The 26,094-nt window shown below is 45.8% G+C and overlaps 1 protein-coding gene across 1 annotated transcript; it reads left to right on the top strand.

The window, feature by feature from the left end:
* The first annotated feature begins 1,107 nt into the window (after positions 1-1,107).
* On the top strand, positions 1,108-25,575 carry DGAT2 (diacylglycerol O-acyltransferase 2). The gene is made up of 8 exons (XM_064726301.1): positions 1,108-1,279; positions 9,386-9,505; positions 10,481-10,588; positions 11,394-11,464; positions 19,706-19,910; positions 22,345-22,519; positions 23,177-23,379; positions 24,163-25,575. The coding sequence occupies exons 1-8, from the start codon at positions 1,240-1,242 to the stop codon at positions 24,315-24,317; spliced, it is 1,077 nt and encodes a 358-aa protein (XP_064582371.1). The 5' UTR covers positions 1,108-1,239; the 3' UTR covers positions 24,318-25,575.
* Positions 25,576-26,094: the final 519 nt, after the last annotated feature.

Raw genomic sequence — 26,094 nt, 5'->3', positions numbered from 1 at the left:
CAAGCCCCATCCTACCTGCCCTTAAACACTTTTAGACATGGGGCAGCCACTGCTCCTCTGGGCAACCTGTGCCAGGGCCTCAGCACCCTCACAGAGAAGAATTCATTCTAGCCCTGCCCTCTCTCAGTTTAAAGGGATTCCCCTGATTGTGTCAACTGCATGCCCTTGTGAAGGTAGAGGCTGTTCTATCATCAGTTTGGGGCTTACATTTTCCTTCCTTACAAGAAACTTGGTGACACGATTTACAACTTCAAGTCATAAAGCAGGTGCTGAAGCTGGGGCTGTCTATGGTGGTTGCATCTTTACTCCTGACAGTTGTAATAATCCATGAAGCACTAAAGGATTTTATTATTATTAGTTTATTTATTTAAATATTAATGCGTCCATCTAGGCCGGGGTACCACTGCAGCATATGGAGTGAGAAAAGCATATGCAGCAAGAAAACCCCCATGTCCTGGGCCTGGGCTGATCCCACAGTGTGGGCAGCAGGTGATTTTGCTCCTCTGTCCCACTCAGGTGAGACCCCACCTGCAGAGCTGCCTCCAACATCAGGAGGATGTGGAGCTGCTGGAGACCTTAGAACCCCTGCCAGTGCCTAAAGGGGTTCCAAGAGAACTGGAGAAAGACTTTGAGCAAGTCATGGAGGGACAGGATAAGGGAGAATGGATTCCCACTGACAGAGGGCAGGGTTAGATGGGATATTGGGAAGAAATTCTTGTCTGTGGTGGTGGTGAGGCCCTGGCACAGGTTTCCCACTGTAGCAGTGGCTGCCTCATGCCTGGGAGTGCTCAAGACCAGGTTGAATGCAGCCCAGAGCAACCTGCTCTAGTGCAAGGCGTCCCTGCCCACGGCAGAGTGGTGGAAATGGATGAGTCTTAACATCCGTGCTAATCCAAATCGTTCTGTGATTCTATGAAACAGGGCATGAAACAGCCCGTATAGCAGCCGGGCCTCTGCTTGGTCTCCCCACTCCCTAAACCCCATCCCGTGTATCCCATGTAGAAATCTGCACCGTCGGCACCAGGAGCTTCCCCTCACGCCCGCGGCTGTGCTGAGGGACCCGGGAGCTGCGCCGGGCCCGCCCCTGCACCCTCCCCGCGTCTCCTCCTCCTCCTCCTCCCGGCTATATATGGATACGCGGCCAGAGCCTCTGCTGCTCGCTGGCTGCGCCGGGGCTGCGGAGCGTGGGGGGCTCCTCCGTCCCATGGCCCTGCCCGAGCCCTGAGCGCGCCCCCCACCATGAAGACCATCATCGCCGCCTACTCCGGCGTGCTCCGAGGTACCGGGGCACAGGGGGAAGGAAGGGCGGCACATGAGCCTCCTGCCCGGAGGGGATGCTGCGGTGCGGAGCAGCTTTCCGGTCCTTCAGGGGCTGGGGTGGGAGCAGAACCGAAACACTCCGCTTTTGATGTTCCTCCTTTTTTTTGGCCGTATGAACGTTGTTCACGGGGAATAGGGAGGGGGAAGAGCGATGTGCAATGGCGGGGAGGGAGCTGTGGCTTTCCTTGGTTGAGGATTACAGGTCTCTGCGCAGGTTCTGTGTTTTAGCGGCTCGGGGTGCGCTCCTGGGGCTGCTGGGAACGGCTCTAGTTGGGTCTTGTACATTTTGCAAAGGTGCAAATTACAGTGAGTTTGCACCTTTGCAAAATGTGGGCGTGGGGCACTTGGCGTGTAAACGACTCTTCCCCTCACCCACCCCTTCCTTTTGTCGGTGTAGGAAGAGAAGTGTAGTCGCTTTATCGGATAAAGTTCATTCTCGACTCTCTATTCACAGAATTGCATTTAGCTTGGGAAAGGCCTCCTCAGCGAGTCCAAGTGTTTCATAATGCTGTGTTCCCCACACCTACATCAAGGGGAAAATGGCAACGTGTTGCTATTTTTGCTGTCTTCTAATGAGGAGGTGAAGGTTCAGTGCTGAGCAGGAGTTTGGTGGTAGCCAGTTCTGCCAGGTTTGCTTTAGCTGGTGAGTGGCCTGTTGAGTGAAGTGGAACGGGTGTCGCCACTGGCACCCATCGTGGACAGAGCCGCTGCAGACACCCCACGCTTCCCTGCACGCAGGGACATGTTGGTTAAAGGCCGTGGAGAGAATACAGGAAATCCCAAACCATAAGCTACCTTGCCTGCTTGTAAAGGCATCTCAGAGGATCTTCTAGGAATTAATTCAGCAAGTCTAAATGTTTTGCTAGGGTTTTGTATGCCTTCTGCAAGGGTGCTTGTCTGGAGAAAGGTCAGGATTTGCAGACGGGGGAGCTTGGCGTGAAAATGCAGTTGGACAGCGATTTAACTTGTGGTTTGTGGAGGGTCCTTGAGTGCTCTGTGTTGTGAAAGAAAGGCTTTTTGCCCTCAAAAAGCAGACTGCTAATACCTCCTGGGATGAAGAGACCTGTGAAATGTTTTATTGGTTAAACAAATCGTTAGCAGAGCTGAAGGGACATGAACCTGGTGAATTAACCTCTGAAGTCTTGATTTTGCAATGGCCTCTCTGGTGCTGGGTGTAGAGCTGCTGGTGCATATCTCAGCCAGGATATTAGACTGATCTGAAGGCTCAGTTGTGAACTCACTGGGGAGAAGACCTTCATGTGTTTCCTGTGTTCAGATCTGTTTCTTAAAATAACTTCGCTTGTTTGCATGACTAACCGAGGACAAGTTATCTTTTCAGTTGAGAGAGGTTATTTGAATTAGCATCCTCTGAACTATTATATTGAGAGTTAACTGTGGACTAGGTGCAGAGAATAAATAATTCAGGAAACCTATAAAATATGTAGGGTTGACCTGAGACCTCAGCAGCCACCTTCTTGGCACTGGCCATGTTAATGTGGATCTAGGACACATGCATAATTCAAAATGGACTGTGGTTTAGGGACAGTGATTGGCCTCATCTCTAGATAATCCTGATTAGTGATGGAAAGCTGTCTTAACTCTCCTCAGGTCAGTTTTCCTCTGAGGCACCTCGTGGGGATCTTGCAGTGATATTTGTGCTTTTTAGCTTAATTTAACTTATTTCTGCCTGGGAAGAGAAGGGATGTTGCCTTGGTGACTGCAACATCTACCAACCCCTTGCCAGTGCTGTAGCTTGGGCAGGAAAGCACAGAACTGGCTTCAAAGCCAAATCCGGGTGCCTCCCAGAGGAGCTCTGTCTTGGACTGGGTATGGAGATAGTGGTGTGGGACCCTGCCGATCAAAACTGGCAGAGGTGATGTCGTGTGGAGGTTCATTCATGAGACCTTTTGTACTGCTTGATCGTGTTGGACAACTTGTCTCACTACAGAAGATGTGCAGAACAAGCCCACTAGATTTTTTTTTCCCTATGTCCCTGAATATTTTCTTCCAAGTATCATGCTTGTGCAGAGGGCTGACTTTGGGGTGAGCATCTGAATGGCTCATACTGTCGTTTAGTCTCACTGTTTTCCTAGCATCTAATTTTGCTTGTAAATTTGGCTGAATTAAGTCCGATCCTATTTAAAAACAAACCAAAACAAAAAAAAAAAAGAGGTGCAGGCATCTGCCTCTATATTCATCCCTTGTATTTATGCAGAGGAATGTTTCTTGATATCAACCCAGTACTGCAAAAATCAGAGCAGACTTTGTACTAATGCCTAGGGGTTGGATGATGCTCTGAGACACCTGGTTGGGGAGGAGGGGTTGTGGCCTCCTCATCCTGACCTGCCCCACTGTGGCATAGGAGGCCCAGGAGGTCTCCTTGTGTTGGGCAGGGCAGCAAGGAGGTCTCTCTCACCCCTCTCCCCTGAGGAAAGATGCTGGTGTGGCTGGAACCTTGAAAGGCTGTCCTGTGCTGAAATGCCTTTTCTAATGTTACTTCATCACCAAGAAGTTTGGGATGAAGATGATTTTGCTCAGCTTTACCTTGGAGTTAGTCTTACACTGTGCATGAGGTTACCAGACCGGAGTTGTGCTCTGGGGAGCCTGGGAGCTCCTGTTTTGGGAGAATAGGATCAGGCTGGCTGCATTGAGGTGTTGTCTCTTGACAAAGTTGTTTGGGAAGTGAAGGTCTGGGCTTGGTAGTGTGAAACCCCTCTTTCAGAGCCCCCATGTGCTCTGGAGACACTGATGAGCTGTAGTAGGATGGGTCCTTTTCTCTTGTCCAGACCTGTCCAGTGTTGCTAACTTAAATCTAAACTTCTTGGCTGCTCTGGGACAGTGGGGTCTTGTGGCTACATCACTTCAACACATATTCTGCTGTGAGTGTGGAGGCTGAGGGCTGAGTTTAGTGCTGTGAGTAAATCCAGAACTAACATGAGTAACCATGACAGATTTGTTTCCTGGGTCTGGAGAATCCCAGCTCCTTTCTAAAAGAGATGATAGAAATTTTTATTTGCGTGTCCCTGTTCAAAATATTGTTGATTTCCAGTCATAAACACACCATACTGCAGATAGTGTAATTGAGTAGCTTCCTGGGACAGGAGCAAACTGTTCTAAAGCCGTGTACAAGGCAGGGTAACTATACTCTGTGCTGTTTACTCATTATTTTCTCAACCAGTTGTTTACTTTATATTGAATATGCTTGTGCTTGAGGCACCCAAGTAAACCCAAAAGAACTTGTGTTGCTCAAGGGGTTTTACAGGTACTCCTGCTCTTGCATGGGTGGCTAAGTCCTCCTGAATTTTCTAGTACTGGTCTGTTTTTCTTGTCTTTGTTCCAATTTCAGCTTCTCTGCAAAGTACATGGCTCAAAATGTCCATTTGCAGTTTATGCTTTGATGGATCTAATATGGTTTTCTTCTAAATAAGCCATGTGAAGCAGTTTAATTATTAGCCAAGAATTAACATGCTAACTGTCTGGAAAAGGTGGCAAATGGAGCTTGGGTTTAACAAGGTTTCAGTCTATTTTTAGCTATATGTAACACTTGTACTTCTTCTCGGTTAATTTCCTTTGCTGACATTTAATTAAGTCATGTCAGTTGGGTGCCCACATGTGAAATCCTGTTTACTTCCACTCTTGGGATCTTTGATTCTACTTCCCTGCCCAGATAAATGTTGTTTGTGTAATTTATCTGAAATAAACTGTGCTAGAACAGCACCAGATGCTGAGTCCGTAATGCAGGAATCAAATGCTTGGTCGAACCATTTGCTGCTTCCAGGATCTCCTTGGTAGCAACTCCTGCATTGTGATGTTAAATGGAGCTACATGATAAAAGTGTGGTGAGCCCATCACCAGTTGCAGGATGGCTGGCTAATGCCCCTGAGCTCCCTTGGAAGGCTGCAGGTGAGCAGCAAGGGAGAAGCTGTACTCTGTCCATTGTGACAGGGAATGTCCTTGAGAAGTTGTACTCTCTCCATTGTGACAGGGAATGTTCTAGGGAGCTGTGCCTGGCTTAGTGCAGGGAGTATCCCATCAGGACTCCAGGGAATGGGTTGCAGTGGGAGCTGAAGACCAGCTCATCAGAGACCAGTAAAGTAAAGTTGGTAAAGTATGCCTTGTGTAGATATGGTTTGCCAAGGCTGATCCCAACAGGGCTTGAGTTAGAAAGGATCTTAATGATCATCTAGTGAAGGCTTCCCAGTTCTGGAACAGGTACCCTGGAAAATGCTCCAGGGGCTGTGCTGTGTGGCCAGCACAGGATCAGCTACTGTCTTCAGTGCCAGAAGATGGAGGTTTGGGCTTCTTCAGGATCCAGGATATTTCCTTGGGGAAAGACTGATAGGAATATACAAATTATAGTTATGTCTACTGGGCCCTTTTAAAGTAGGTTATAGGGATAATCTGTTCCCTGAAAGTTACAGAAAATGCCCTGGGATTTTAATATGTGAAAGGTTCTTGGTGTGTGCCCACAGGTGAGCCATTAGGAGGAAGTATTTTCTCTAATGGACTGAACTCAAATGTCAGTAGTGCCAACCCCCCCTTCCTCCCATTTTTGTTGACTTGTGAAAGCTCTACTGCTCTGTGGCACTAGTAACTGGTCTGGTTCTCCAGAGCATGGAGGGGTCTTTCCAAAAATGCCTCCTGGCTACTGAATCTGGAAGGAGATAATGCTTTCCTTGGGGGGTTGAATACAGCGTGTCAGTCAGACATGATGAATGAGATGCTCTGGACTGTCTGGAAGGGATTGTCTTGGCACTAAAATATGTAAATGCTTGGTTGATGAAATAGGTTAATCTGGAGTCTGCAGGTTTGGTGCAAGGGTAGACCTGATGACTTTGCCAGTTTGACTGACCATTCCCATGGTCCTTTCCTTTGCTACTGGGCATCTTTAATTTCTTAACTGGGAATTAAATGCTAATGTCAGACCATGGTAGCTACTGACTTTCCTGGTGTCTTGGTTTGAAAAGACAGGAACTGCTCCTGAAATGGGAGATGTAAACCCCCTCCCTCTAAATTGTTATGAATTTGAAATTAAGGGAGGGCTCTCAGGCAAAGATGTGGGAGTAGGAATAACAGTTCTTTATTAGAGAAGAAAATTAAAAAAAAATTAAAAAAACAATGCAGTAATACAAAACAACGCTGACAGACTCAGAATATGGCCTGACACCCTGTTGGTCAGGGTGTTGGTAGCAGTCCAATTGGAATTGTGGCTGCAGTGCTCCTGGAGTGTCAGTGTTGGAGCAGTGATCCTGTAGAAGGGCTGTAGTCTTCCTCTGAAGATCCCGTGGAAGAGGCAGCTGTTCCTCTGGGAATCCAGTGGAAAGGCTGTTCTGGTATCCCAAAATCTCAGATTATAGCTAGTTGAGACTGCTTGGCTCCTCCCTCTGGGCAGAGTATGTCACAACTTTTATCAGCCATGCAGTGACGCTCCGTGTCCCATTAACAGAAGATGTCTCCCAGGAGGGAGGATTGGCTTGTGGAAGAGATAAAGAAAAACTGCCCAAATAACAGAAGAAACTGCCACACCTCTAACAGATGGCAAATGGAATACACACATTGCCCTGCAATCTAGGACACCCGGTGTGGAGAATATTGTTCTCTTTGAAGGATGCCTTTGCTTTCAGCAAATAACTGACCCAGGACACTTGTCCAGGGGCAGGGGCTTAGAGCTGTCTGGCAAACCACTGCCTTCCCTCTGTCTGCAGGAACTGAATGTGAGTTTTATGTGGTTTGAAAAGCAAGCTGACAGGTTGACTTGTGCTACTCAATACTGGTCTATTTACTGGGCTGGCAATGCCTACAATTTGTTTGAGCATCTAGAAAATGCTGAAGTACAAATTCTCATCTAGAGGGATAAACAGCTGTTCTCTTTAGTAAGAGGATAGGGATTTAGCTGATCCAAGGCTGGAGTGTTTGGTTTATGAAGCCAGAGAGGTTTGGTAGTGTAAATGCGTGTGCTGGAACTAAAAAATTACATGGGGCTGGGCTTTTATTGTGTCACAAATAAAGACTTTTGGCTTCTTTTGGAGGACATAGACATATGTCTATGACACTACTATTGCTAAATGCTTTCTTTAAACTTGTCTGGTAATCCTCAGTCAACATCAAGTCTGTCCACATGCAGTTTTGTAAGGTTTTTGGGATAGCAAATACCTGGAGCTGTGGCCCCTCAGCAAGAGTTGAACAACCTGGTCTTGTGGAATGTATCCCTGCCCATGGCAGGGCATTAGATTGAGGTGAGCTATAAAGGTTTCTTTGAATACAAATAATTTTAAACCCAAAGATTTATTTTAGCCTTGAACAGGCAACTGGCTTTGTAAAAAATGGGGTGAAGTTTATCCCTCACCCCAAATTTGGGGATTTGCTGCTAGATTTTACAGCATGGCGTTTCTGAATCTCACTGCTTAGATACTGTAGTGTGGCAAAACCAATGCACAGTGACAATTTAACTCAACATATTCTCCTGTCTCACCTCTGAAACTATTTGCTGGATTCATTCTTAATACTGCACTATATTATCTTGTAAAGATAATATATATATATATATTATTTTTATATCTTTTATTATATATATGTATATAATATATAAAATATTATCTTGTAAAGAACTGCCTCCAGCTCTAGCTGTTGTTTCTACCTGGATTAGTGCTGTAGGTTTCAGTTCACTTGCAGTTGTAGTTGTATGATCTATCTCAGCCCAAAAGTTGGTCTGCTTAGAGTAATTAATGCCCAATGCACTACTGGGGTTGTTCATGTACCGTGGACTGAGCAGAACCAAGGTCTGAGCTGGGTGGCTAGCTCTAAATTTAGACTGCAGCCTGTGGTGTGGCTCCCCCTTGAATGTTGCCAGTGATGAGACATCTCTGGGTAATCTGTGCCAGTGTTTCACCACCCTCACAGTAAAAAACTTCTTCCTTAATTAATCTAAATTGACCCTCATTCCTATGAAGCAGTTGCGTATTTATGTATTTAAACGATGCACTAGTGAGAGTATCTTTGTAGAAACTACCAAAAATCCTAGTGCCTACTTATACTAGAGAAGCTATTTTCAGTCACTTTCATTTGACTGAGTGTGAACACTTGTGCTATTCCCACTAGCAGGTAATACCTTGTCAGCAAGAACTGGACCTGCTCAGTGTAATAGCTTCTTTCATTGTTCTAATAACAAGACAAAAGAAAAGATGTAATTACACATAAAGTGATTTGTATTTCTGTCAGTTTATTATGGTGCTTGTAAATAAAGTAATGAAGAAAAGTGAAGGAAAACCCACTTGCAAGTGCTTATTTCTGGGGGCTGTGTATGCTGTCAAAAGCTGCAGTGGGTGGTTCTTCATATAGAAAGCAAGTGTTTTTAGTGTTTTACCCACTTCTGGTTTTTTTTCCCTGCTTGAATATCTTAGGCTTCTACAAGAGTGGCTTTCAGCTCCTTCCTTCTTATTTAGTGCTTTGGGAATGCTGATAGTGCTCCTTACTCATGGAGCTGTGGATCCTCAGGGCTGTGTGTTGAGGTGTTGAGCCAGCATTTGGGCTGTGCTAGGAAGGCTGGAGCACAGAGCTTTCCTTGAACAGCCCTGGGAGTTGTGCAACAGGCCTTGTGAAGGGAGAATAGCTCACAGCACAGCCAGGTGTGAGCAGCTGATCTTTATCTTACTGTGAGCTCATGGGGTTCCCTTTTAGCAAACATCTCTGTGAGGAGCTGCCAGTGTGAGGTGATAGTGGGTGTTAGGAACATGGGTTAACATCCTCTCCCCTTTTATGGTCAGGTTAACAGAGGCTTGTTCGGATGGGTACTGATGATTACTCATTAATCCCCTCCAGTATTCTGGAAAAAGCTGGATGTTGGCACATGGCAATCCTTCCTCTTCCAGGATGCCCAAACTCCATGGAAAAATATTAGCTTTTAGCAAGGCTTGCTGTAAAAGCAAACTGCACGTTTATCTGAAACCTCTTATTAAAATAAGCCGGACTTGATGACCCTTCTGTGATTCTGTTTCAAAGGAAAAATATTGTTTCCTTTGCTCAGAGTGCAAATGTAACTTTATTTCTTGTATTTTTCTTTCTTTAGGCACGGGATCGAACATTCTTTCTGCTCTGCAGGATTTGTTCTGGCTATTGAAATCCAAAGTAGAGAAACAACTCCAAATCATCTCTGTGCTGCAATGGGTTCTCACTTTCCTTATCATGGGTAACACATTTTGGCCTAAAACAAAAGAGTTTTGGCTGTAATTCTGCAAGAATTTTAATGCAAAATGTTAACTTGTTTCATAAGTGTTAATTACTAGATGTGTAGTGTAGTTCCTGGGGTACGTGGTTACTGTAAATCAGTTACAGTGATATTTTCAACTATAAATGCCTTTTCCTGGCTCTAGAAAATCATAAGAGCTATGGAAATACTGACTGATGTTTAGCTTGTGTCAGTGTCTACCATGCAAATGAAGCTGAAACAATTGGAAATGCCTTTGTTGGCTGGCTCATGGGAATATCCACAGAGATTTCTTAGCAGCAGCTGGTAACTGATGCAAGTGCATGCAACAGGAATGCCTTCCTCTTGGCTTGGTCTGCTTCCAGGAGGTACCAGAGATGAGCAGGAGTTGTTTGTGTTAGACCAGTAAAAGAGTAAAGCCTGTTTATCCCTGGGTACTTGGATTATGTGAAACCTCAGGCTGCTCTGCTCTGTTGCATTGTTAATGATTAAACTGGAGAATGGCTGCTCTCAGCATCTCTCTCACTCTACCTTCCCAGTTCAGTTTGTGCTGAAATGTGTCATTTTTGGGTGGGATCCTTGGCACCCTGGTGGGATGGCTGATACAGAGCTGGTGTAACCTGTGGGAGATGTGTGTAGCTGTGGGGGAAAATCCCAGTGGTGTGGGCCACGGAGAAATCCTCATGCTCATCCAGTCTGATGAAGCAGCTGCCCCACCTGGAGATCCAGGAGATGCCTGGAGGCACCATGAAGGGGAAGTTGAGGTTTTCCACAGCTCTAGAGGAAGCTGCCTCAGCCCCCTACATAAGGGGCTTTTGACCAAATCCAATTTATTTGAGGATTAATGACATCAGACTGAGACTAAGATTTCAATATAGAAGAGTCAAAAGGCAGGGAGTGTAAATGGAGACCAGAACCTGCTGCAACCTTGTTTTCTTCTTTCTTGCACCTCTCCAGGTATTGCTTGCACTTTAATCCTCATGTACATACTGTGCACAGACTGCTGGGCGATTGCTGCTCTCTATTTAGCCTGGCTGGTATTTGACTGGAACACACCAAAGAAAGGTAAATATTGCAGAAGAGATACTTGTTCAAGTGTCCCTGTCTCCATATTTGGACAAAGAAGCCCTTCCTTGTAATGGATGACTTCTCTTCTTAGTGGGACTTGGCTGAATCACTGACCAAAGGCATTATTCAGTGTAGCATTTAAATGTCAGCCCTCAGCATGAACAGTGACTGCAGGTTTCAGTGGTGCTGAGGAAAACACAAAATTAACATTCACTGCTATTATTCCATTCCATTACATTTAGTAACATATTTATAAGGCATAGATTCTTTCTGTACTTCAGAAAGATCTAAAGATTCAAGACCTTTTTGTTCTGTCCAGCTCTTGCAAGGTTCAGATTGTGATGTCATTATCAAGGTGTAGCTCCTCTGTGGAGTCAGTGTTCCTACTGATTAAGCAGATTATTTCAGAAAAAAAATCCCAAACCTGTAGAAGCCAGCTCTGGGAACCAGCAGTGGTAAGCTTTGGCAACTGCTTTTATAGCCAGATGAGCTCAGTTGTCCATTGCTTCAAGATGACTGAAACCATCTGAGACTTTGTCCTTTCCTAAAGGTTGTGTTGGAGTGTTTCTAGTTTAAATTGTAGAGTTGTCTATCCTGAATTTGCAGTCAAGCCTTAATTTGTTTGAAGTGCCTTGTATTCCAGAATGTGCATTGATTTCAGTGAATGGTGCAGGTCTCTCACTTGGAGGAATGAGAGTGTTGATTCCTCTAGTGAGACAAGCAAACCCTGGCATCCTTTAGGCTTTCTGATGGACAGCCATGTGGAAAGAGCTTTAAAGTCATGATGCCTTTTTTTCAACAGGGGGAAGAAGATCCCAGTGGGTGAGAAACTGGGCTATATGGAGGTACTTCAGGGATTATTTTCCAATAAGAGTAAGTAAAAATTTAACTTTGTATCCTGAGGTTTAACTACTTTAGTGTCTTCCTCTGGCACTAGTCTATGACACTGAACTGTAAGCAGGACATGGCTCAGTTGCTATTGCCACACTGCTGCCTGTGGCAGCTGTGGTTAGAAAATCTGAAATGCATTACCAATGGTGGCAATGTGATTGCCAGAAGCTGCTGTGGTTTTACCAGATTGCTGGAGGCAGTGTGCAATCCTTGTTCATCTCTCCAGCTTCTGGAGACAGTGGCACAGGTTGTTCCAACAAGTGGTAGCTGCTTCATCCCTCAAAGTGTTCAAAGCCAGGCTGGATGGGGCTTGGAGCAGCCTGGTCTAGTGGAAAGTGTCCCTGCCCATGGGAAGGAATTGGAATTGGATGATCTCTAAGATTCCTTCCAATGCAAGTTACCCTGTGAGTCTCTTCTGTGCTGCAGTGGCCCTGTGTAATGCCTGACCCTAACACTGTTCCCCTGTCATAAATCATAACATCTAGCTCAGTTTCTGCCTGTTTTCCAGTAACACTTCTGCTCTGGGATGTATTGGGCCAGAATATCTGGGACCTCTGTGCGCCCAAAGTCAGCACTTCACTGGGAGCACTGAAATTTGTCCTGAAATCTTTTTGCTTTGGAGAAGTGGGTTTTCCAGCAGTGGGAATAGCTTCAGTTCTCCAGCTTGAAACTTGCTCACCACATACTTGTATTTTTCCTACTGGTTCAGATATGTTGCAGAAAGAGGACAGGGCTGCCAGGCTGCTCTGGGACAGCAGAATTAGCTGGATGACTTGGAAGGGAGCAGGGGTCAAATTCGGCTAGGAGGGAACTCGATCCTCTTTGGAAGGGCACGCAGCTGAAAGGACTATTATGTAAGGTTGTTGGCAAGTTTTACTCAGCTTGACTATGAGGGAGGGACCTTGATAGAGCTTTTGAGCTACCTATCCCCAAGATAGTCTAGCCTCAGGAAGGAACAGGGAATCCAGTTCCAGCAGGATGCCAAAGCAGCTTAGACTGGATTCTTCCCTTGCAAAGTCACTTGAACTCTCGGGGTACCTGAACGTGCTGCTGGTGAACAAGCCTTTTGTTGTCCTCTGAGAAGCACAGAACCATTTAGGTTGGAAAAGACCTTTAAGAGCAAGCCTGACCATTGACCCAGCACTGCCAAGTTCACCATGAAACTTGCTGTTAATAGGTAATTCTTGGCAAGTCTAAGTGTACACAGAGAAATTCACTATGTCTGCTCAGGCTGGAAGTCAGCCTGGGTCTCATGGCTGACAGAGAGCTGAGCAGCTCTGCTGTTCAGGATGGGTCTCAGATGTGCTGTGTTCTAGTACCAAGTTCTTAGTGCTGCATTAAACACTGCTGCCTTGGATATTGCTGGAATGGGCTCTTTTATGCTGGAGACTTGGTTCCAAAGGGTCACCTGTAGTGCTGGTTCTGCTGTTCCATCATTCCTTTGATGCACATTTATCCTTGTCTTCATGGAAATAAGCTCTGCACAAGCCCTGCAGGTCGGATTCACTGTGGATATTAAAAGTTTGTCCAAGAGCTGTGTTGTTTAGGTAGGTTTAGAGATGAGATGGGGTAGATAAACTAAACTCTGCAGCAGTTTTTATTTAAATACTTGCTAGTTCATGTATCCATTCGTGAGGACTTCTTATGGTGTAATTCCGTTGCTACTGAGGGGGAGGAATTGTGCAAGGTTTATGGAGCCGACTGGTATTTCACATGCAAAGGGCAGGACAGGAGTGCTGACAGCTGGGAGATGAGTCCTGCACGTGTTTTGGGGGAACAGCCAGCTGGCTGCAGGGCTGGGAAAAGCTGCTGCAGGATCTTAGGCTAGAGAGGTGCTAGAAGTGTTTTTCTGCAGTTATGGGACTGATGCCTGAACAATGAATAATGTCTCTGGATATTAAGAATGGTACCAAGAACCAGAATGCCTTGGGCTTGCTGAGAGCATGGGAACTCCTGGGTTAAACTAGTTACCTGTTCTTTCCCAAGAGGGAGATGGTTCTACAGAGGATCACTTGTTTAAATGTTCTTTCTGCAAAAATAATTTTTACTGGATTCTGCTCTGTGTAATGGCTCATGAGGACTTGGTTTGTGTCCCAGGCTTATGGTTTGTGAGGACAGTCCTCTGCTGCATCTCATCCCGTGTCACAGACACATTTTATGAAATATTCTTTCCTTAGGATTTTTTCTCCTGAGAAGCTGAGAGGCCTCAGGAACAAAATGTAAACAATGATTATCTGCTGCTGTAGAATGCAACAGGTGGATCTGTGATTGGTCTCATGTGGTTGTTTTTCATTAATGGCCAATCACATTCCAGCTGTCCAGACTGTCTCGGTCAGTCACAAGCCTTTGTTATTCATTCCTTTTCTATTCTTAGCTAACCTTCTGATGAAATCCTTTCTTCTATTCTTTTAGTATAGTTTTAATATAATATGTACCATAAAATAATAAATCAAGCCTTCTGAAACATGGAGTCAACCTTCTCATCTCTTCCCTGCGAACACTGTCACAGTCCTGTTCCATGTGTCTGCTGAGCACTGCAAGGACAGATCACACCAGTGACAGTCACACTGGTGGCACTTGTAATGGTGAACTTGCCTGCAGCAAAGTCTGCATGTAGAGCTGTGGTAGCTGCATCCATACCTGCACAGGTACCAGCTATCAGCTCAGATTTAATTCATAGAATCACAGTGCAGTTGGATGGGACCTTAAAGCTTGTTTCCTCCCCTCTGCCATGGTCAGGGACATCTTCCATTAGACCAGGTTGCTTCAACCAAGCTGTATAGCCTGGCCTTGAACACTTCCAGGGATGGGGCAGCCACAGCTTCAGGCAACCTGTGCCAGGGCCTCACCACCCTCACAGACAAGAATTCTTTCCTATTTGGCTTGCTGTATTAGAGCAGCTGCATGAGCACCAAGTTCTGCTCCAGTGTTGTGCTGATTAGGCTGGTCTCACTAGAGTCAGCAATGCCTCCCAGCCTGAAACACCAGGACTATTGTACCCCTACCTGGAGATATGAGGTCATGTTTTGTAATACCAGGTGGATTTGGAAAGCAGCCTGAATCTGTCTCAGCTACTCAGCATGAGCTGAGTTGGCCACATTCCCTGGAACTTCATGCAGCTGCTCTGACAATAATAAGCTATTTTAGGGCACTAGAAACTTAAGTTTGTCTGCTGGTTAATGGCTGGCCTTGCAAATAGTGCTTTAAGCTAAGCAGCAGGTAAAGTGGCTGAGGAATGTTCCAGTGAACGGAGTCCTGGACCTGAAGTGCAGGTGAAGCCCAAGCCCTGGCAGGTGTGTGCATGGGGCTGGACTGAGCAGATATCACGTGCACACACTCATCTGCACACACCATCTCTGTCTCATGCACACACTCATCTGCACACACCATCTCCATCTCATGCTGCTGATCCCAGCAGCCTCCTGAGCACATGCTGATCTGAGGATGTCGTGCTGGCAGTGCCATGACCTAAAGATTTTGTTTAGGTAAAGAAGCTGTCACCTGGGCATGTGAACATCTCCACATGCGGCAGGACCTCAGGTAGTCAGGGCTTCAGATCTTTGGCTTACCTTTGTCAGACTGTGAGCACTTCAGGTGTGTGCAGGGAGACCTGCTCACTGCTGTGGAAGAATTGGCATCTGGCCAGAGCAGGAATTGCTGCCAAAAGTCTTTATTTTTTCTTCAATTCATCTTGTATTCTGTGTCTTGGCTTGCTTCATGGCAAAGCTCCTCCTTAATTGTTGTACATGATTTACAGAATGGAAATAGAAGGGTTTGAGTGCTCTGTCCTAACCTAGTGCAGTGGAAGGCCCATGACAGGGAATTAGAACAAGCTGAGCTTTAATGTCCCTTCCAACCCAAGCCATTCTGTGAATTTGTGACATATGTAATACTGGGAGCCTGGTGAGGAGTCTTCAGGTCCTGGCTTGCACTGCTGGGAAGGGAAGATAATTTCTTCCATTGCATTGCTGGGTGTGATGTGGCTAAGTGCAGGTTTTGGGTTGTTTTGCAAGCTTACATGCTCATGGGACTTGCTGCTTGGATCCTGCAGGATGAGCTCTGGTTTTCTGTACTCTGAAAGCTTTCAGTCAGTGCTGCTCAGCTCCCACCCAGACAACTGATTTTTTTCCCTGCTTTCTGGCTCCTGGTGCTGAGCAGCAGTGGTTCTGCAGTCCTCTTTCTCCACTACTGAATGTGCCACTGTTGCTAAAAATAAAATTGGCAATATGGTTCCTCAGCTGTATCTGGCGCTGAAATATTAACACATTTTCTTTACACTGTTGCACTGGCTTACTGCTTCTGTAGGCTGGCTTAGTTCTGTGTAAAGAAATCTGTCATTATTAGAAAGGTGGATGGACTTTGCTCCCAAAGAAACAGGTTTGGTCTCTAACAGCAGCTGGGAACAGGTGTGTTAGTGCAGTGGGGTGAAGGTTCATCTTCACTCCCAGTACTGGTTGTCCAGCTGAGATGCAGCAGGGATGTGCTGACTCTGCCTCATCCTGGGAGCACTGAGGCTTCACAGAGCTGTGTGGAAATGGACAAGACCTTGGAAGCTAAAGGAAAAACCAGCTGGAGGTTCAGAACAGTGGTGATGTTCAATGACAGCCACAGCAATTCCTTGGGGCAGCCTGATAACACTGTTTGCTTGTGTTATCACAAGGGGAAGGGTTCAAAGAACCAGCAGTGAGTGATCAGCCTCCTGAAGAGAGGCATGGAATCCTAGAATGATTTGGGCTGGAAGGGACATTTAAATGCATTCTAGTTCCAAAGCCCCATCTTGTGCACTTCACTATCTTGCTTGAGTCTAGAATACATGATTTACACTACTTCAAAAACTCCTGCTTCTAGATTAAATTTAGGGAGAGATGGAGGTATTGGCACGTCATACCCTCCCTGGGCTGAGTTTGTGCATTAGCAGATTCAAGAGCTCTGCTTGCAGAGAAGTGCCCAACCCTGTCTGATGTCTGTTGGTCTTTGGTTCCCTGGCTTGACTTGGGTGGAAGCGCACATAGAATCACCAAGGTTGGAAAAGACCTTGAAGGTTGAGTCCAACTATTCCAGTGCCTTTTGGGTAATTTTTCCTAATACATGCTCTGAACCTCCCTTGTTGCTGCTTGAGGCTGTGTCCTCTTGTCCTGTCACTTCTCCCTAGGAGAGCAGGCTGAACCTCACCTGCACCCTCCATGTTTACCTTCTGGGAGCCTCTGTGCTGTGGGGCAGGTGGAGAGGGCAGTGGCAGCCTGTGTGGGACAAACAGGGGAAAAGCACACATGTATGAATGTGAGGTGAAATCTCAGCTCTCTCCCTTGCCTTTGTTTGGTTGGATCCCTGCACACCCCTTGCCCAGCTCCTGCAGAGCTGTGGGTGATGGATTGTCGTGGTATTGCCAACCCTATGGCTCCATAAGGGGAGCTCCTGGAAAGCAGCCACAGTGACAAGGCTGCAGCTTGGCTGGGGCTCCTGTGAGGTGTCCAAGCAATGGCTCCACTGGGATCTGGCTGTCCTTGCATGTGTGGAGGGGCTGGAGCAGGAGAACAGCATGTCTTCCATGTGTGGCTCTGCCAAGCTCAGCATGCAGATGCCTCGTGCTCCAGAAGGATGAGGACAAACCTCCTTTCAGCTGTGTTTCCTATTAAAGGAGCTGTGCTTGGTGCAGGTGAGAGATGAGGCTTGGAAATCACTACCTTGCTCTGACAGGAGCTTTAAGGAAGGGGTTTCTGCTGCTTGTGCAGCCAAGCCTTGTGTCTGTATCTACCAGACCTGTAGTCAAAAAGTCAGAATATTGTCTAGGTTGGAAAAGTCCCCCAAGATCATCAAGTCCAACCATTCTGCTAGAAGTGCCAAGGCCACCACAAACCCATGTGCCCAGGTACCACATCCACAAAGCTTTTAACTCCCTCCAGGGATGTGGGTCCACCATGCCCTGGATAGCCTGTTATAGAAGTCTCTACAACTGAGCAAGAATTGATAGATGGAAGGGTTGCTTACCATATCATGACTTTTTTCCTGGAGATGGGTTTTTGGTCTTCAGTCTGTGATTCCTGTTTCTTGTAACTGATCAAGGGGGCAGCCCTTCTATCCTGGAAGTGAAAGCAAAGTCATCTACAAATTGGGAAAGAATAGGCAATGGGCTCTGCAGAGCTGTAGCAACCACAAGGCTCTGTGCCTTCTTCCTGGAGTTCTACATGACCTCAGAGCCAGAGGAAATTGTGAGGAGGGCCAGTCACCTTGCAGAACCTGCTGCTGCATCATGCTTGTATCACAGCCACTGTTTTAAATAGCACAGGAGCTGTAGCTTCATCTGAGGACAAGGCTGAGAACAGGGAGAAGGGAATCAAGTTTCTGGGCACGCTGCTTTAGGGTGTTGCAATGGTACTTCAGCTCCCTGTAGCGTGATCCAACAGAAAGAACTTGCATAAACACTCCTTGTCCAAGGCAGTGGCACATGCTGGTGTGACATCTTGGAAATCTGTGGAGTTCTTTTTTCCTATGGAAACTGATGCAGAGTGGCCTTTGCAAATATAGTTTGAGGGATGGGGTGCCAAAGCCTCAGCTTGTAGATCTGAGAGCTGCTGGGGTGTTGCAGACATCTTTTCACTAAAAATCCTTTTTAGGATTTTTTCCTTTCTGAGAAGCTGAGGCCTCAGAAACAAAATGTAAACAATGGTTATCTGCTGCTGTGGAATGCATCAGGTGTGTCTGTGATTGGGCCATCTTGAATGTTTACAATTAATGGCCAACCACAGACCAGATAGCTTGGACTGTCTGTCTGAGCCACAGACTTTTGTTATTCATTCTATTTTATTCTTAGCTAGCCTTCTGAGGAAACCTTTCTTTCTATTCTTTTTAGTATAGTTATAATGTAATATATATATATCATAAAATAATAAATCAGGCCTTCTGAACATAGTCAGCATTCTCATCTCTTCCCTCATCCAAGAACCCCTGTGACCACTGTCACACTGGGGTGTTGCAGTTGGCAAAAAGTGGCACTGTTGCTTTCAGCCTGAAAAGAGGAGCTGCTTAGATTAGACATTAGGAGGAGGTTATAGACTCTTAGGGTAGTGAGGTCCTGGCACAGGTTGCCCACAGAAGCTGTGGCTGCCCCGTCCCTGGAAGTGAAGTGTTCAAGGCCAGGATGGATGGACAGGGGTTGGAGCAACCTGGTCTAGAGAAAGGTGTCCCTGCCTGTGACAGAGGTTTGGAACTGGATGATCTCTTTCAACATCAACCATTCTAACAGATGGAAAAAATTAAATTAGATCTCTATTTTTGTAGGATGATGCAGCAGCCCTGCTGTGTTTTGTCCTGTGCTTCCTCAGACTGCATGTGTGCTGTCTGGGGAAGATGCTCTGACACACGGGATGCTGCTGCTACCTATAGCATCACAAAAGCCCCCTCTGGCAGTAGTGGTACCAGGGAATGGGTTGCTCTGTGCTAGCTAAGACAGCTGTGGAGAGTCTGTGTTCTGCAAAAAGAGGAGCAAATGGTAGGAATATTGCACAGCCTGAAAAACAATGTGATCAGAACTCCTAGTGCGTGCCCTGCAGGAATCAGAGATGATTTAAGGTGTCTTGTTGAGCCTTTGGCATGTAGACCAGGGCAGAACCTCTAAAAAGGAGGGATAATTTCCAGTGTTACCACCCTTGAGCACATTTTCCCACTTGGAAGGTGGCCAACAGGCCCATTAACTGGTTGGCTCTTTTTTCAGGCATTAGCTGAACTTGCTTCTGCTGCAAGACAGTGATGTTTATGTTCTTTCTGCCTCATACTGGGATGTGAGCCACTAATGTGCTGAGAGGGGGCCTGGAAGGAGGCAGCTGTGGCTACAGGACTGGAGAACTTGATTGGTTTGGGCAAGAGGTGTGTCAGAATACTTTAGGAAGGAGTGGAGAAGCAAAAGGCCCAGGCTGCAGCAATCCATGCCCTGTTCCTACCTGGCTGGCCAGCTTTTTGTGTCTGAGATTAGTCTGTTTATCTTACTCCCTCTGTTTGGAAAACTGAAGTCTAAATGGCTGTTCCTACCAGAGCCTCTGAAATCCAGGAGAGTCTATACCTGAGCTCTTAGGCTGTTCTTCCTGATAGGAAGAGAGACAAAACCTAAAACCTGAGGGATATGAGGTGGTTTTTTTTTTTTTTTTTTTTTTTTTTTTTTTGCTTCTCCCACTTTTATTTACTATCTGAAAATATCCATCTTCAATTGAACTCTTTTTTCTTTCCTAGCTGGTTAAAACCCACAATCTGCTGACCACCAGGAATTACATTTTTGGGTACCATCCACATGGCATCATGGGCTTGGGTGCCTTTTGCAACTTCAGCACAGAGGCCACGGGTGTGGGCCAGAAATTCCCTGGGATCCGACCATACCTTGCTACCCTGGCTGGGAACTTCAGGATGCCCATCCTGAGGGACTACCTAATGTCTGGTGGTAAGCACAACCACACTGTGCCATTTCTGCTTTTGCTCTTGCCTCTGAGCTGTCTTCACCTCTGTCAAGTGTGTAGGAAGCTCATGTAACCACTTCCTGCTGGTAGCATAACCCAAATATGGTTGTCGAGAGGAAGCTGTGAGTAAATGTGAGAAATCCTGTCTAGTGGAAGGTGTCCCTGTCCCTGGCATATAGTTGGAACTGGATGATCTTTAAGGTCCCTTCCAACCTAAACCATTCTGTGATTCTGTGAATATGCCTGACTTGGGCTGTAGGGACTGCTGTTCCCTTGTGTTCATCCTTAACTCTAGGATACTCTTGTATCCACAAAACCATAGTAAAGATATCTGACAACTGTAGATGGAACCAAGTTATGTCCTAGTTAATGTGTGAAGGTACAGGAAGAAGTTGCACTGACTGAAAATACTGAGTAACCATGGCCAGCTCAGCTCCTGGGCTCACACCACATCACTTGTCACACATTTGTGTTTTGTGGTGGTGGTGGATGCTGTCTCCACCCAGTTGCACTGCTGGGTGCCTTCCAGGGGTAGAGTCTGAAGTACTGCAGGATTCCAGCTGTTCACAGACCTCCTTCCCTGGATGTGTTCCTGTAGATGGATCCCATGGATTATGCAGTGATCTAAGTGTGCCAAATTACATTAATAGGTCTGTTTTAATTTAGTCCAGGATTTTAATGCTAGAGGGCTTGTAAGTTATGACTGGGCAGAGGAAACTGTGTTAAAAATACCAATAAAGTGTTCTTGCATGGCCTGAGCTTCCTTTTTTGGAGTGAGGGCGCCTGTCAGTTAGATAGAGGTGAGGGAGTAACACTTAAAGACTGTGAATTGAGCAATCCAGTAACCAGTTTGCTGTTTCTGGAACTGATTCATCAATAAATGACTTTAAAATATCTTAGAGATATTAAGATCTCAGATATCTTAGTAAGTACCAAGGCTGGGAAGATGGTAGGAGTAGCTGTACCTGACTCTGACTTGTTAGAATGGATTATTTCTGAGATTACTGTCTTAAATGAGGGAGAGAAAAACTAACTGGATCTGGTGCAGAGGTGTTTGTCCCTATCTAGAAAGGGCATATCTCAGGCTGGTTTCTGTTTTCCTATACTGATGTTAGTTGCGGTGTGAAGCCCATAATTTGGGAATTCCCAGGCCAGCAGTGCATGAGAAGTTGGGATCTGCTTTCCAGTTTGTCATGTCTGTAAATTTAGTTGTGTTGCTCCAGTTTCCATGCAGCCTTTTTATAGTTTAAAAAACCATCTTTAACCTGTTCAGATTGGCAGATAAGTCTTGGGGCCAGCCAGAGCTGCTTTCTCCTTTTTTGGAAGGAACGTGGGAGTAGGCATTAGCAACATCATTGCTGGCTTGGCTATCCCTGAGCATTGTGCTTAAACCAGAGCAAAACTGTGCTTCTTCAGTTCCTAGGATCTAAGCAAGTCTACAGGTGACATGAAGTTAACCTTCTGAAAGCCATAATTTGTTTTTACTTTCCTATACTGGAACTTAAGGGTGCTGATACAAAGGCTTTATTTACATCACTTGGAAAGTGCTGAGAATTCCCTCAGTCCTTTTTTCTGTGGATAAACCATTTCCAGGTGAAATTATAACAAATCATAACACTGTACCAATACACACAGTTGGTTTACAGCTAGTACCAATTCTTAATTTTACAGCCTGCTAGAGGCTAAGGTACAGCAGGGACCCTACAAGGAATGAGGGCATGGCCAGTAAACCTATACTGTGTGAATGTGCTGAAGAGCAGAATTTTATCTATTGTCACTTGTCTTCACATCTCATGGGGACTGGTGCTTTAGGGCAGAGATTGCTTACTAAAGGTGAAGGGAGGTCCTGCTCTTTCCAGTGTGGAATGGAGGGAAAGACCTTCACAGACACTTTCCTCAGAGCATGGATTTACATAAACACTCTGTCCTATAAATTGCAAGAGCTTCATATTATTTCAGATCTGTCTTAAAGGTTTGTCCATTTATTCTTTTCATACCGCTAAATGTATTGCACTACCTAATTTTGTTGAGGAATTGGTGAATATCAGACTCTCGTCCATCAAAATAACACAACTGCTTTCTTCCTTTCTAAAGGTAAACCAAATCCTACTGTAAAGTTTACATGGAGGGAGGATGTCTGACACCAATGCCTTTGCTATCACTAGATATAGAAAATCCTTGCTCAAGTCTTTTGGTAAAGGAAGAATTTTGAGAAATGATGTTTGTGGAGTTTGACCAAGTCTAGTGCTGCCAGGTCTGTGAACTGCTTGTCTAGTTGAGGAATAGACTGCCTGCTCTGACCAGAGGGAGGTGGGACAGTCCACTTGCAATTGAGGCACAAACTTTGTGCTGTAAGTATGGCTGGGGACTTGAGGATCTTCTCAATCTCATTGCCTTGTGTCTGTGTCCTGACTGCAGGTATCTGTCCTGTGAACCGTGACAGCATAGACTACATCCTGTCCAAGAATGGCAGTGGCAATGCCATCGTCATCGTGGTCGGAGGGGCGGCAGAGTCCCTGAACTGCACCCCAGGGAAGAACTCTGTGACACTGAAGAACAGGAAGGGATTTGTGAAGCTGGCTCTGCGGCATGGGTAAGGGCAGCCTCAGGGCTGGAGCAGGACTGCTGCCATGGGGAAGGTGCTTTTATTTCAACAACTTGGTCTAGGTAAAGATGTCCCTGTTCAATGCAGGGGTACAGGACTAGATGGCCTTTAAAGATCTACTCCTGCTCAAACCATTCTGTGATTCTGTTTCCTGAAGCAGCTGATACCTTGGAGGGATTCTCTGTTCTGCAGTTTTGCTGCGTTGTCTGGGTGTTTGCCCAGAACATCAGACATGAGTGTCCTTTATCTTCTGCCCCTGAGCAAGGTGCAGGGCTAGGGGGATCCCTGGGACAGCAGGAGGCTTCCACAGCAAGGAGAGGCAGTGCCAGTATGGGGTGATGACCTGTGCAGTCCCCCTGTTCCCCATGTGTCTGAAAGGAGATGGCCATCCAAAATAGGAGTTGAGTATATATGAAAGCATGTCCCATGCCTGACTGCACAATGTTCCACAGGCCCATTGTCAGTACAATTCTCTGGTGTGCCTTCAAAGTATATCTGTTATGTCAGTACCTTGTGCTGCTAAGACAGCTCTGGGCAGTGGCACCAGCAGCTGTGCAGCCTGGCAGAACACACAGCAGCAAGTGTGGGGCTGGCATGTGAGCTGCAGTGCAGGGAGTGGGGTCCTGACTCTTTCTGTCTTTCTAGAGCGGACTTGGTTCCTGTCTACTCCTTTGGGGAAAATGAAGTGTACAAGCAAGTGATCTTTGAAGAGGGTTCCTGGGGAAGATGGGTTCAGAAGAAGTTCCAGAAGCACATTGGCTTTGCTCCCTGCATTTTTCATGGCCGTGGCCTCTTCTCCTCCAACACCTGGGGCTTGTTACCCTACTCCAAGCCTATCACTACTGTTGGTAAGATTTTGGTATAAACATGCTGTGTGCCTCTCTAGGTAGCAGAATACTTGAGTCTGTGCTGTACATCTGCTCTAGTTTGGTTTTGGAACCTTGACTATAAAATGGCTTTCTCTTCTGTATAAAAACCTTCCAGCAAAACTGAGAATGAGCTTAGAAGAGTTTCCAGAGGTTACAAGCCTTCAGTCAATGTTCTGCTTCCAGGAAATTTTGCAAGAGAGCTGTTTTTGTGGGGAAAAGACTGTAGCTCTACTTTCTTTGGCCTTGCATAGCTAAAGTCAGAAGTAACCTGGCCCCCCATATTCCAGTGGGATGCATGTCTGACAGCTGAGTGTTTAAAGCCAGGCCTAAATCTTGCATTTGAGTCTTCTAAACCAAAGCAGCCGGGCTTTAAGGGAGGAGGGGGAAAAGGTCAGCTTTGCTTTTGTGGTGTGTTTAGGGGAATACCTAAGAACTGACTCTTGGCTCATGTTAATTGAGGAAGGATTTATCACTCTGCTGTAAACAGAAGGGGGACTTCCTAGCCACTTTGAACAGTAGATGCATTTGTGCAGCTAAAGCAGATCTGGTATTGCTGCAGATTTGGTGTGTGTCCTTGTTGTGGGACAGTTGTGCTTCAGAGCCTGGTAAAGCTGTGGGGAATCAGGCAAACCTCTGCTATAATGGCAAACTGTGCTATGCCAGAATGGGTGTGCTGAACAACCATAGCTGTGTCCATAGGGGACAAATAACTTGGGTTGTAGGAGCATTTAAGCTAATATGGATTTGTCCCTTTTTTATCAGTTGGAGAGCCCATCACCATCCCCAAAATTGATAATCCATCCCAGCAGGATGTGGACTTCTACCATAGCATGTACGTGGACTCCCTGATCAAACTCTTTGAGAAATACAAAAGCAGATTTGGCCTGCTGGAGACTGAGGTCTTGGAAGTCAACTGAAGGCACTGGCTCAGGAGCACCTCCTCCTCTCAGAACCAACACATCGTTTCCAGGAGTCCAAGTTGTCACTGTGTACTTGAAAGCCTGTGTGGGTGTATGTATTCTTCAAAGCAAGTGTTTAAAGTATTGCTAAACCACTTAAAAATAATAAAGGCTTTGCTTTAGAGAAATCCCATTAAAACATCTTTTTATACAAAAAAAAAAAGGCACAACTCCCCATTGCTGTGAGGATTTGGATAAATCATTGCCTTTGTAATCTGCTGTATAATGCTGTTGGATCACCAGCAATGAATTAGAAAAATTCCTACAGCTACTGTGCCCTCTAGCACAAGCAGTTTTGGGAGAGTAGGATTCATTTGGTTTTCAATCTAAAAAGCAGCAGGTTGATTTGAGCAGCGTGGCAGTTCTGCAGGTGTGTTGCACAAGAGCCCTGTTGAGACATGCTCATGTAGTTCAAGGGTACTTTTCTGCTTTGGAAAAGCCCTTTCTGGAAGTACTGTTGGGCTGCCATCCCCCCTGGTGTGGCATCTGTGCTGGATGGTGCAGAGAGAGTCAGGTGAAGCTTGATCCATAGTGCAGTGGATGATTTTGTGGCTGCAAATTCACCACTGTATTTAAGATGTCAGTTCAGAAGCAGGTATGTCCCAGGTGCTGCTTGCACAGAGGCTTGTAGCTGGAAATATGAGGCTTCTTCATAGCCACAGAACTCCAAGGATAAGCTCTAGGAGCAGTGGGATGGTGCAGTTGTGTAGCCCTGGTGTTGCAGACTTTTAGGGTAGCCCTTAGGGGGAAAATGCAGTGGGGCAGTTGATGCAAGTGCTTTGGATCCCAGAAGTATTTGGGGAAATCTAGGAGTTACTTCTGGCCTGAAGATGGCTTCCAATTACTCCATCCAGTGAATGTAAAGGAGTAGCTTTTGCACACATAGGATCTAAAGTGAGCTACTTTTAAAAGTACTTATAAAACGTTTATGTGGATGTTAATGCTGCTTGTAGTGAGATTTCTTGGGAGTACAAATTGTTTGTGTATAAACCCAAAATGCTGCACTACTTGCATGTCTGACCTGCCTTTTGAACCGTTCAGTTGAGTGTATCTTGAGCTCTAAAATGTGCCTTTCTTCCATGCAAGAGGATGGTACTTCACATTCCTGGAATCTTGCCTCGAAAGACAAATGTTCATCTGTCATATTTGATAGATTATTGTATTACAGAGTATCAATTTTTGTACAAATTTCTAGAAATAAACTTGGGCAAAAATAGTGGGCTGCTTTGGTCCCTTCAGTGTTGCAGAGTTTGTGGCAGTAATTTGTATGATTGCAGTTGTGCCTTTTCTCCTACAGGGAAAAATGGTTTGTCTCTACAGAAGCTGACGCACACCAAAATCACCCTCTCTGGAAGTGTGTAGTGGTAGACCTGGAAGAGTTAGGTTAAGGGTTGAACTTGATCTTAAAAGTCTGTTCCAAGCTTAGTAATTCTGTCCTACCATCTGCATGCTCCCTGGATAGTTTAAGCAAATCTTTGTGGGTTAAAGTTGGGGTTTTGCCTGGGAGTGTACAAGGAGCTGAGGCAGCCTCCATCTGTGGACCTCCACTGAGCAGATACAGAAAGCCCATTCCCTATTGCCCCTTACAGCAGATTTCTTTGGGTTTTGTTGCTGCCCAGAACAGAAAATGCTGGATTGCATCCCTGGTCCTCAGGTGAAGAAATCCTCCCAGCCCCTTTCAGGACTTAAAGGGGAGCTTCATAAAAAAGAGTGACAAAGGGGCCAAATATTAACT

Source organism: Zonotrichia leucophrys, chromosome 1 (assembly GCF_028769735.1).
Source record: "Zonotrichia leucophrys gambelii isolate GWCS_2022_RI chromosome 1, RI_Zleu_2.0, whole genome shotgun sequence".
NCBI lineage: Eukaryota > Metazoa > Chordata > Aves > Passeriformes > Passerellidae > Zonotrichia > Zonotrichia leucophrys.
The sequence above is the reverse complement of the archived record's forward strand: the minus strand, read 5'-3'. Positions and strand labels throughout refer to the sequence as shown.

What these genes read in the sequence shown, in the direction of transcription:
- DGAT2 (XM_064726301.1), top strand. Translation starts at nt 1,240, where the DNA reads ATGAAGACCATCATCGCCGCCTACTCCGGCGTGCTCCGAG. An exon ending in TCTCACTTTCCTTATCATGG is followed by an intron (nt 9,506 to 10,480) that starts GTAACACATTTT and finishes GCACCTCTCCAG; the next exon opens with GTATTGCTTGCACTTTAATC. An exon ending in GGGATTATTTTCCAATAAGA is followed by an intron (nt 11,465 to 19,705) that starts GTAAGTAAAAAT and finishes TTTCTTTCCTAG; the next exon opens with CTGGTTAAAACCCACAATCT.